General features: G+C 33.8%; 1 protein-coding gene across 2 annotated transcripts in view; it reads left to right on the top strand.

The window, feature by feature from the left end:
- Dscam2 (Down syndrome cell adhesion molecule 2) overlaps positions 1–13,392 on the top strand; it is a 572,707-nt gene that overhangs the window by 467,095 nt on the left and 92,220 nt on the right. For both annotated transcript variants that reach the window (XM_072535610.1, XM_072535611.1), the window contains exon 15: positions 11,617–11,801. In XM_072535610.1, the coding sequence (XP_072391711.1) occupies positions 11,617–11,801 (185 nt within the window). The remainder of the gene's footprint in view (positions 1–11,616; positions 11,802–13,392) is intronic.

Genomic DNA, 13,392 nt, shown 5'->3' with positions numbered 1-13,392 from the left:
GGGTTTGATATAGCCATAGCCAACAGCAACACATTGGCTGCCACAAGGATCACCGGTGCTCCCAAATAACAGATTACAATTGTGCCATTAGGATCACCGGTGTTACTTGTGCGTATTTGACTTTCAGAATTATTATAAAGGTCGGCACTGTGAGACCTTACTTACGTGCTACAACTGGGTAAGTGTAGTTGTATAGGTGTTACCGCTAAAAGCTTAGGCATTGAAATGTGCTACAAGTAGATAATTTAAGATATCAATTTGTAGTATTCAACAAATAATGATTTATAAAGTTATCTACTTTTGAAAGTTAGTTATTGGTAAACCTATCTCAAAAATGAAAATTTTCGAATTATCTAGTTGTAGTATTGAGGTGACGATTTGATAAAATAACGTTTTAAAAGAATATAAATACACAAATTAGGTCAACTAATTCCTTTAGACATACATAGGATATTTTTAAAAATAGTCCAATTTTGTTTTATTGTGTTCGTATGAGCTTCAGTATCGACAGACAGCAGTCTAGCATTATAATTTCCGCTTAGTCAAGATTTCGCTCCCGCAGAGCTAATCTAGCTCTAAAAACCATAATATCAAAGGCATTCGCTGCTCTTATTTTTTGTTCGCAAACGGCTACTCTCTGCCGGAAATCATTAGTGGTCAGTTCTTAATGCATCTCTCTACGTAAGGGTTGCATTTTATTTGCACAAGGGGTTTTTTATTTGATGTGTAGCTAATTTACCTCTGACGGTGATGTTTCGTGATTCTTTAGAAATTGAAAAAATGTTGTTTGTAAATATTATTATCTAATTCTGGTTATTATTTTTAACTGAACTTCACTTATGGTTTTTTTGTGACAGTCAAATACAAATAACACATTTTTTACCTATTTAAGAACAATGCAGATATGGGTTTACTACATTAAAAGGTGTTTGTGGGGGATTTTCTTGAGTATTTTTATTCTGGCACATCTCTTTTAAGTGTCCAGCAGTAGGTATCCAGTATTTTGGGACTCCATTTTCCTTAATTAACTTTAAACATGTCGTCATTCATGTCTTACTCTTACCTTCTTCGTTCTTCATAAAATTGTCTTAAGTGTCGTCTATAGTTTTAGAATCCCTTAATAAAACGATAGACGACATTAAAGACAATTTTATGAAGAACAAAGAAGGTAAGAGTAAGACATGGATGACGACAGAGATTCTGCAGCTGATAAAAGAAAGAAGGAAAAACAAAAGCAATAACTCTATGTATAAAACATAACAACGAGATATATAAACATACAAACATAAGCCAAACAAAAAGAACTAAAGAAAAAATGCCAAGAAATCGAAATTTTACAAAGTAAACACGACGACTTCAACGTACATAAAAAGGTAAGAGAAATTACAGACAAATGTAAAAACAGAAGAGTAAGTAAACTTGTTAATGACAACGGAGAGGTAATCGTGAACAGAGTATTAATAATACCTGGAAAAATTACGTACGAAATTTATTTTTTGATAAGAGAAGGGACCAGTCCCCAATACTTATGGAAATAGGATCATCTATACTAGTGGCAGAAATAAGAGCCGCCATTATATCACTAAAAGAAAGGAGAGCTCCAGGACCAGACGAAGTATAGTCTGAATTTCTTAAACTTTTTGATGATGAATCTTTAAGAATACTATGTAAAATATTCAATAATATCTATGACACAGGCAATATTCCAAAATATTGGCTAGTTGCAGAATTTACTACGTTACCAAAGAAACAGGGAGCTAAAAAGTGTGGAGAATATAGGTTATTAATTCTAATGAGCCATACACTAAAACTTTTTCTTAAAATTATACATCGAAGAATATACAAGCTATGCGAAAAGAGAATACAAGACACACCGTTCGGATTCATGAAAGGCCTAGGTACGAGAGATGCACTGTTTAGTATACAGGTATTATTCCAAAGATGCAGAGATATGACTTGCGATATCTACACCTGCTTGGTGGACTACCAAAAAGCATTTGACACAGTTCAACACCGAAAAATGATGAATGTTCTAACAAAAGCCCAAATAGATAATAAAGACCAGCGTATAAATCTAAATTTATACTGGAACCAATCAGCCACAATAAAAACAAATCTTGGAGATAAACCGACGGAAGCGATCTAGAATCTGCTAGGCGTTAGATAAGGATGTATACTTTCACCTGTATTATTCAACCTATATTCAGAGGAAATATTTAGTGATCATTTAGTGACATAATTATTTTTACAGACAGTTTAAACAGTTTACAGCAACTAATAAACAAAGTTAATATATAAATATATATATATATATATATATATACATATATATATATATATATATATATATATATATATATATACCCGGTATTTAGGCGGCACACGCCCTTCCGGTAGGGATCTATGGAGGAGTATCACCGAGCCGCAAGCCCTTATCTCTTGCCGTACTGCTCCACCATAGGCCGATCAGATACCAGCATATTCTAGACTAAGCCGCAGATTCATTTTTAGAATTTTAAACTGCTGCGTTTTAACTTACTTTAACTGTATTAACTTTTAAACAAAGTTAATACAGTAAGTAAAAGATTTGGACTACAAGTAAACATATCAAAAACTAAATTTATGGTCATCAGCAAAAAAGGGCAGTGAAAACATACTTAAATTCCAACTTTCCTTAACGTTGGATTGTTCGTGGTAGTCATATTCCTTGGTTGTGTGGTGAAATATTAATATAATTATTTAATTAATAAAAAATCCTAAAAGAGTACTTATTATTATACTTATAATACTTACAATAAATACTGCAGCAGTTTCTTTAGAACCAAGGATGCTATTTAATATGAGACGATCTTTTATGGAATGTATTGACAAATGAATTAAAGAAAATGGTGGACATATCAAACACTTACTTTGACAAAAAGTTTAATGTTATTTAGTTTAATTTTAACTATTTCTTAATTTGGTTTGTAAATAAACATAAAGTAGTACAAAGTTGTAAATTTTTATCTATAAATGTTTACAAACATGAAAGTTATAGCGAAAAATAAAATTTTAAATTTCCACTTCAACACCCTGTATCTTTCTTAATATCAACATTTTACTAAAACAATTTTGTTTAAATCGTAATATTTTAAAGTATAGAATCTACGGTTTCTTTTTGTATAATTACTGAGGGACCACTCTGTATAGACATAATACGATATCTACGATATATTAAATATTTTGTAAAGCTAGTCACAAAAGATATTTTACTAATAGTAGTAATTTTATTTATGCATATTGCTGGTTTTTATTAAACATTGCCTCTTATCATGTTGAAATATGATCATGCCATTTCTGTCTAGAACGACCTTAGCTTCTTGTTTCGATTAGTGATCTGACTAATGATTTCGCTTTCTGACATTATATTAATGTCTATCTTAAAACTCATTTATAATATGTTTGCAATGTATTCCTAGTACAAATTTGACGGTTTGGTAGTGTATTAAAAAACCAGTAGACAGAAATATTAACTCTTTTCCTATTTTCTATTGATCTAAATGTCCATACCATAAATAAATTCCACATCAGTTAAAGACGCGTCTTTGCCTTAATATTTTACCAATTTCCTCGTACAATTTTCCCTGTCAGCATTTGCCTCAATGAAATATTAACCCTAAAATATTTATGACGCTTGCTTTAGATGCAATTCTTATAGAAAATATTTTGTTTTGAATACACATGGCAAACGTCATTCGAAATATTGTTCGAATATAACCTTAACTTAAAATGACCGCCAGAACTCCGAAGGAAAATGTAAAACTTTATCTTGTCTAATAATACTTTATGTCCTAGTTACTTCCCCGTAGACTCACAAACTTTAGGGAAGTAAATTTTGTGGAATATAGATCGACAAATAGTAAGTAAGATGAAAGTTTTATGTCAAGTTGGACTAGAAAAATTATAGATAAATGAAGAAGTAGCTTTATGATGCTGATTGATGCATCGCATGTTAAATGTTTGTGAGGCCAATTGATGAATAAAATAATTCTGAGATTTTGTAAATTGATCTTCTATATAAAATTTCTTCTCTAGAAGGAAGGCTGTATTAAATAAATTGTTTATTTGCTGTAATAATTTTCACTGCAGTAATTAAAGAAAGAATAGACATGATTAAAAAATATGTACACTTGATATTGTAACGTTTATTTTAGTTTTTATTTACAGCATTTTAACACTTATTTTAATTTATTTACAGTTTTTTACAACTAACATCAAAAATACAATTAATTTATAACATTTATTTACTTCCGTTACAAATATATTTTTTAGACTAACTCCCTTAATTTAATTTCTCTATATAAATTTATTTAGTTCTTCTAGAACGTCATTTTAATTCATCATAAAACCTTAAAATTATCTCGAAAGGCGACATCAGAACATCGTTGTTAGAACGGGTATCTCAGACACCTGCTTGATCGAGTATGGTCTAGACAACCGCAGTTCATTAAACTCCGTACTGATGGTCGATCGTAAGGCAAGGGGATGGCGTAACATTGCTCCCTCCTTAAGAGATGGTTCCTCCTGGAACCTTGTCGGGACTGGAACTGAAACTAGATACTGGACCCTATTTTACAACTTTCAGTTGTATAAAAGTAGCAAGGGAGGGTTTTCGCTTCGTACCAGTAACCATGCGGATTGCAATAGAGTACAACTGACGGTATTCTAGCTTTGACATGGCTAAATTTTACACATTGGACTCCAGCACATGCTCCCTTAATTGAAGTAATGTTTCCTATACTAGGTGGGTTGGTCATGGGCAGTGACTTTTGTTACCAGATAAAAAAAATAACGTGATGCATCTTGGAGTTTTAAAGCTTTTCCGGGGGCTGATAGATGGTATCAAAGTTTTGCAACTCGACTAATCTTTCTTCGAAATATAGATGCAACCCTTGTGCGTCTTTATTACTGACCGGAATGGTATAAGCCAGTAAGTAGTCATCTGGGAGTGCTGGTTGATCTTTATATTCTCCAGTTGTTGTAAAACCATGTCTTGCTTTAGTGCTACCTCCATATGCCCCCATGAATTTTTCAAACGTGAGGTCAGGTACTTCTTGGATTTGGTTGACTTCCATTTTTTCATCTACGTTGTGGACTTATGGTGTACTATCATTAGTTTTCCCCTCGGAATCTTTCTTATTTGGTAGATGGCATCGTTAATCTCCCTAATGAGGTACAGACCTTCCAGAACTGTGGCCCTTGGGAGAACAACCTTTTCGCTTCTTGGGACTATAGAGCCAGACTTTGTAATTCCTCTTAAAACATCCCTTTCCGGCTTGGGTATCGTACCGTTTCTTCATTCGGTCGCTAGCAATGTGAAGATGGGAACGGATCAACTCGTATATATCGTCCATCCTTCTATAATCTTCAGCTGCATCTTCACCTGGTCGACATCCAAACTCTAGATTACAAGGTAGTTACATCTCGCGTCTAACTATGACTTTTGCTGGTGTTTGGCTCCTTGATTCACTGATAATAGGCTGTAGTTCTTGTCTCCTTCATGTCTAGTCGATCGCAGATTCCCTGGAATAAGATCGCTCTCGAAGTTCATTCCTTGGTCACTGTGGATCTCTAAAGGCACTCCAAATCCGGTGATATACTCTTTGATTAACACATTTGCAATAGTGGCGGACTTGGTCCGGAATTTGATAGATCTTGAGTCACTTTGTAAAGTAATCCATCACGACCAACATGTGCTTGCAACCATTCTTTCAAACCGACTAACAACATTGTATTGTCTCATAGGAGTCGTTTTTTTTTGGGTATGGTCCATGGCATGGGTAGTACATTTCTTACACCATTCCTTTGCATCGTCTGTCTTGTAACTGACGAACTACTTTGGACATTCTGCTCTTTGGAATTAACAACTGTGTTCTCTCTTCTCGGACACATGATCATGTTCCACTACGCATTTAAGCTAGCTATCTTTCATGATAAAAAAGTCCCAATACGTATTAACTACTAAGCTGGGGCTTGATATTTCTTGCCAAGATGGTCGACGGTTTTCTTCTATCCATTTTTGAATTTTCCGTGAAACTGGATCTTTCTTTTATTTTTTTCTGATCTTAATAGGCATCCACTCGTCATTGATCACCGTTGTTCTTACACTGTCCACTGTTGTCCAAGAAAGCACTGCTGCTTTCTTGGATTCTGTTTTGTTGCAGTCTGCTAGTATCCAGACTTTAAATCCAAAGTAGAGTAATAATATATATACCAGGTCGATCTTTGTAAAATAGTACAAATACATTGCATCACTGATGAAATTTTGAAGGTAATTCTAAACAGAGACAAAAAAAAACAAAAATGTATTAATCACAAAGACCTAAATACATATATAAAACGGAAGAATTAAGACACGATTTGTAAACAGCTTTACACTAGATAAAGAGAATTACAAAACAAAAGCTCTTCTACCTACAATCCATGATATCTGATCCGTGCCTGGTATACCTGGTGGCTATACGAAACTCAAGGAAAAATTCTATATTGTTGAATTTCTCCTTCCCTAATCATATTACGTCAAAAGTCATGAGAAACGATCATATACTGTTAATATCTAACTTCATTGTGATTAAACGCAACATGTCATACACATTCTGCACTAGGTGTGGCCTAACTTTAAGAACAATACTCTGGTAAATGTATTTAGTCCTTGTAAAATTTTGGAATGTATTAAATTCGTAGAACAATTTGTTTTCAATGAAGATTTCAGTCCTATACAAATAGTATGTCTTGACTTTTGATGTAAAATAATTAGGGAAGCAGGAATTCGACAGCTTAGAATTTCCCATTGAGTTTCCTTTGGCCTTTTTGAAGATTTATCACTCGGTATATTATGCCATGAGTTACAAAGAAATAAGTGTAAACACATAAAATAAATAAAACATTGGAAAAGAACCATAGAATTAGCAAACCGATTGCGTAAAATTAGTATAATCTGTGCATAAGTTAGATCCAGTGTACTCGTAGAGGCATTGTTGCATCAGGAACTCTTTCCTATTTTTAGAAAGTAAATATTTAAAATGTTATTCCCGTTTTTGTAAGATAATCATTGAGATTACTTATGTAATATCCATACTCTAAAACTAGTTCAAAATCACTGAAAACAAGAACATCTACGATTACATAATTCAATAAGATTAAAAAAGAAGTGCCCCAAAACAAACTATGACTACACTCCGTATTACGTTTCAGTAATTTGCAGAGCGGATTTGAACTAAATTATGAAATATCTCTTCGGAAAGTTTTGTGAAAGTTCCAAGTAACCACCTGTTAAGACCGAAAGTTTTATGGAGTTTACATAACTTTTAGATATTTATCAGAATATTGTGAGTTCAGTCCGCTAAAAGTTTTCTGTGTCTTGTGGAAGCATTCAAAATACATCAGTGTTTGGCAGTTGTTTCTGTGTTTTGGTTAGTCAAAGAATGTAAATTCGATAGGTCGTCTGTTTTGAAAAAGGAATTTAAAGAAAAAGAACGATAAAAGGACACCGCAATACTTATACAAATTCTAGGTTGAATTCAAGTTCTGAATTATATTAAAACAAATTTAATATAATTCAGAAGCTATTTTCTGGTGTTTCATGTTCTAAATATTCAATTTTTAGTAATTAATCTGCAATTCTTCTTCTTCTTTCCTCTTGTATGTTGGGTTTAAAGCCTGTTTCTTCTTTAATATTAGCCTCCTAAATTGTTTAAATTGGTGCACCATCTTTTTCTTGGTCTGCCAATACTTCTTCGTTTATTTGGTGACTTATCCCGTGCTATTCGTACCATCTTATCCTCTGCCCCTCTACTAATGTGTTCGTTTCACTCCTGTCTCCGTTTTGTCACCCATCCATTTATGTCTTCTATATTTCATGCTTTTCTTATATTTTTGCTTCTCTCCCTATCCAACAGACTTTTCCATAATATTCGTAAGTATTTTTATCTCTGCTGTTTCTAGTAGTCGTCTCGTTTTAGATGTGTCAGGACTTGTCTCCGCCGTGTATGTTAATATAGGTCTAATTGCTGCTTTATAGATTCTTGTTTTTGTGTCTTGTCTTAGGTATTTGTTCTTTCAGATTATGTCATTAAGAGATCCCGCCGCTTTACTTGCTTTTAAGCTTCGTTGTCGTACTTTTTCTTCAACATCTCTGTAACTAGTTATATCTATTCCAAGATATCTAAACCTTACTTCCTGCTTTATTATTATATATGATATTATCATATTATATTTCTTGGCAGTTGTATTGAAGATGTGTGTTAATCTTTGGAGCTCGTTTTCTTTCTCGGCGATTAATTCGGCGTCATCTGCATAACATAATATTTGGATTTCTTAGTTCCCCATTCTGTAACCATGACCTTTATGTACTGCTTGTATTATTTTGTCCATTATTATATTAAAAAGAAGTGGGCTTAAACAGTCACCCTGTCTGACTCCGCTTGTAATGGTATATACTGTGTTAGTTTTTCATTTATCTTTATTTGTATTCGATTATGGAAGTAGATGTTTTCGAGGGTTTGTATAATATTGATTGGTATGTTTCTTTTATACAGTAGGTGTAAAACGTCTTCGACTTGGATGCGATCGAAAGCCTTTGTCAGGTCTATAAAACATAGATATGATGGTTTATTGTACTCGATGGCCTTTTTTGTGATTTGTCTTAGTACAAATACGGCGTCTACGCAGGATCTTCCGAATCTGTATTCTTGTTGTTCATCTAATAAAGTTGTTATTTTATTGATTTTGTTGGTTAGAACTTTTGTGGTAAGATTAAGTGCTCAGTAGATTTATACCTCTATAATTGTTGGGGTCTTCTTTATCTCCTTTCTTGTACATTGGTATCATTATGTTGTTTCTCCATGAGTCTGGTATCTTGCAGTGCAGTATTAGTTTTTGTATAAGTTTTGTCATCTCTAGGGTTATACTTTCTCCTTCGTGTTTTAGAAGCTCGTTGGTTATTCCGTCTGGTCTTGGTGACCATCTATGTTTAAGTGAATTTAATCTCTACTTCCTGAAAACTAATCTCTATTTCGTGTCTTAATTCGGGTGCGTTATTGTGTTGATTATTATTTTCCTTTCCTTTAAACAGTTCCGTCAGGTATCTTTCTCATTTGTTTGTTGGTATGTTATTCTATTCCTTCAATTCTGCCATTTCTTTTTGTTGGTTTCTTATGAATCTCCATATTTGTTTTTGTGTACCGGAGAAGTCGCTTTCCATCCTTTTTGTAAACTGTTCTCAGTGTTAATTCTTTTGTTCTTCTTACCAACTGTTTTGTTTCAATGTACCCTCTTTAATGACAGAATAGAGGTTACCCAGGGAACGACACATATAAAATAAGATAACGAGAAAGGTAAGATACGATTAGGATAATCACGCGAGAATAAAATAAATTGAGAGAGAAAAGTTAATACAGTTACGCGGTACACACTTAATATTTCGCCACATAACCATTGTTTAAATAATAAATCAAATCGTAATATCAATCAATAACAATGTCTGAAAGAGATACACCATTCACATGAAATAAATATATACATAATAAAAAAATAAAAGGCAAATAGTTCATCAACGGGGTTATATTGAGGTAAAGTTTAAGTAAATCCTCTATAAAATTTTTATTGAACAGTAAAATAGCAAGAAATAAGTTACTGCACAGTTTATTATTAAATACAACGAATAATATTTTATGAAAAATAATTATGAGTAATTTAGTATCCTCGAGAATAAGAAAAAGGCAAGGAATATTATAGTTGTATCTACGTCAGTATTTGATATAACTTGAAATAAAACAAATGAGTGATTTTTACGCCTTGAGAATACGTAAACATGAAGTTACTTAAATGTTTGATTGTGATCACCTCAAATACGTGTATAAAATCTATAATAAGGATAAACTACATATAAAACAAATCTGATTATACATCGTATGTTATATATCGTAAATGTCTGCTATTAGTAGTTCATTCGGTTGGATTCAAAATAAATAAACCATAAATAAAGTAAAGGCACTGAACTTGAGTCATAAATCAATTCCTAACGATTTAGGTAGCACCGGAAAAAAAACTGATCGTTGAATCATAAAAATAGCGACCACAATTATTAAAAAATCGATATTGTACTTACAGTCGGCGGCAGGCAGTCACAGGTAATAACGTTCTTTCATACAACGGTCGTCGATAAAGGCACTTGACAGATTGCATTCGCAACAGATGTATTGGGACTTCTTAAGCAGCGTAGATGATTTAAGTAAGGTACCGAATTACGGTGGATTCAATCAGCACATCAATTATCTAATCAATGTAGGTACAGGTAATACATCAGATCAATCCTCATAATAGACTAGACTGGAATAGAATAGACTGAACTGAATGGATGGAGGAAACGGCAAACAGAATTGACTCAGTGTCATCAGATTGGAGAAATTTACTGTAGGAAGTACTGTATAAAGATGGATGGATAATCGTGAATTGAAATTACGCTAACCGCTGTTTGATGAAGACAACCGCATGCAACACAGGAACCACAACAAAAAAGAACTCGATTTTCGATATTTAGACCAGCTAGGGATAAAAAAGTGTGGGAGTATTTGTCGAAGCGAAAGCGAAGAGTGTCAAGCGAAAATAGTACTTAATTGACAAGTCCGATGTGGTCTTATTTTCTATAAATTTGCTACTTTCTCCAGACAAAAAGGATTATTTCATCGAAGACCCACATATCAGCTTTTCTTAGAAACTAAGCTGGGTTGTTCAACAATAGGAACTAACTTCTTGGTTAAGAGGAAGGGTAGGGTTTCTATTTAACTATCGAAAGATAGTGAGCTATTTCGTTGTTGCGAACAGGCATGACAAATCGCTCGTTGCTTATGGGTTATTTTTAAGGCATCTAGCAAAGTATATAGACATAGGTGACGTGAAAGTAATTTTATAAGAGAAATAATATAAGGAAAATTTAAACATGCTTCATTATTTCATATTCTGTTAGAGCTGTCTCGGGATTCTGGAGTATTTGATGTTTTGTACTTCGTGTAGGCCTCTTGTTTTTCTTTACATTTCTCTTTTATTTCTTTTCTGAACCATGGTGTATTGCTATTGTTTCTTTTGTTCAGTATGACTTTGCGTTTTAGTAGAGCTTCTGTTGCTGCTTTTTCAAAGTTGTTTTTAATTTTCTCCCAGCTCGCTTTTGTATCTTCGATGTAGTCTATTTGTTTCAGCTGCATTTTCTGTGCTAGCCTTCTTTGGTACATTTCTCTTGTAGAGTCGTTCCACAGTGATTCTACATTGAATTTTTTTTGGTGATTTCCTGTTAACACCTTTTATTACGACTATTATTTATGAATGTGCAATAATACTAATATCAAACGCATCACCACAAACTGGATGCTAGAAACACAAGATAGGAATAGGTGGAAAATTTTACGGGAGGCCTACGTTCAGCAGTGGACAAATATAGGCTAATTGATGAATAATACTAATTATTATTTTTACAATTATTGTATTTTTGACTTGTGTCCATCTGAATTTCTGGCAAACACTTCGAGAAAACAGTCAATAAGTATGGTACAAAAAAATCTTAATTGCTTATATTTGTTTCAGCTTCACCATACTTTTCTGCCCCATCCCGGCTTGTCACCGTCAAAAAGGGAGATGCTGCGCTACTTCATTGTGATGTGAACGGTGACAAACCAATTAATGTGGTATGGTTACGGGGCGGCAAAACCGAATTAAATCCGTCCACTAACTACAGAGTTAACGTTAAACAGGACGTAACGCCAGATGGGGTAAGTTTTTAGCTACATATATTACTTATTACGTTTTTTTTTTGTTTTGGTACTACACCCTACATGCCTGTAGACCTGTAAAGTAAAAAAATAAATACGAAAACTTATATACATCTATATATTGGAATGTTGGAATGTATTAGAAATAAAAATTGTCTGCAAAATCCAAAATGTTTACTTTATAATTAAATATATAGGTAATTTTACAGTATAATTTATGATTAGTGATTTGGAGAAAAAAAGGACAATGTTGTAGTGCGGATTAATAAAACTTCTGCTTTCTGCGGTTTAAATTTTTTAGTAAGATTAATAATCGTATTTTTTTCTATGCCTCAGTATGTCTTCTTCTTGATGTGCCTATCCGTTACGATTGGATACCATCATGGTAATCTTTATCTTTTCTGCAGCAGCTCGGAAAAGCTAGACAGATATTGTATTGAACCAGATTCTGAGGTTCTTTAACCAAGATGTTCGTCTTCTTCCCAGACCTCGTTTTTCAAATATTTTTCCTTGCAGGATGGCTTGAAGGAGAGCATATCTGGATCGCATAATATGTCCGAAGAATTGTGACTTTCGAGATTTGATGGTGGTCAATACCTCTGTCCTCATTTGTGACTCGGTCAGTCCACGAGATCTTAAGTATTCTCCGATATAGCCACATCTCAGATGCTTCCGATTTTCTGCACATATCTTTGTTCAAGGTCCACGATTCAACACCATAAAAAAAGAACAGAGAAGACGTAGCATCGCAGTATTCTTACTTTTTTATTAAGAGACTCTTGCGACTCTTGATAAAAGGATCCGATTGATGGTGGATCTAGCTTTTTCGCTGCGTGCTCTAATCTCCTGGTTGTTGGTCCGTTCTTTATTTATTATGGTGCCCAGGTAGTTGCAGTGCGTCACTCTTTTTACAGGGGATTGGTTGACGTAGAGTTGACCTTCTGCTATCCTTTTCTTGCTAATTATCACAAGCTTTGTCTTTTTAACGTTTATATTGAGTCCATATTGTTGACTGTAATACGTGATTTTGTTCATAAAAACTTGTAGGTCTTCTAAGTTGTCCGCAAATACTATGGTGTCATTTGCATATCTGATATTGTTTAGCCGGTAACCACTTAGTAGAATACCTTTTTTAGTTTCGTGCAAAGCTTCGATAAATATTCTTTCAGAGTAAAGATTGAAGATCAGAGGAGACAAAATACAGCCTTGCCTCACTCCACGCATAATTTTCACATAGTCAATATGTTCACCTTCAACTCTGAGATTTGCTGTCTGATTCCAGTAAAGATTTCTAATTATTTTCAGATCTTGGTTGTTAATTCCTGCTTCTTTTAGTATTTGCATCTTCTTGGCGTGCTGTACTGGATCAAAGGCTTTCTCGTAATCAACCAGACATGCGTATACGTCGCAGTTGACTTCTATGCAGCTCTGGCATAAGACTTGCGCTGAGAACAAAGCCTCTCTAGTACCAACAGAATTTGGTACCATCGTCATCATCGACGGTATAAATGAACCGTCCTCTGTTCCCAATACCAGTTTGCCAGTCCCAATGCATTTTTTAGGAATTAGTGTAGTAGTGTCTGGGGATGAA

The sequence above is a fragment of the Diabrotica undecimpunctata genome, chromosome 6, assembly GCF_040954645.1.
Source record: "Diabrotica undecimpunctata isolate CICGRU chromosome 6, icDiaUnde3, whole genome shotgun sequence".
Lineage (NCBI taxonomy): Eukaryota > Metazoa > Arthropoda > Insecta > Coleoptera > Chrysomelidae > Diabrotica > Diabrotica undecimpunctata.
The sequence above is the reverse complement of the archived record's forward strand: the minus strand, read 5'-3'. Positions and strand labels throughout refer to the sequence as shown.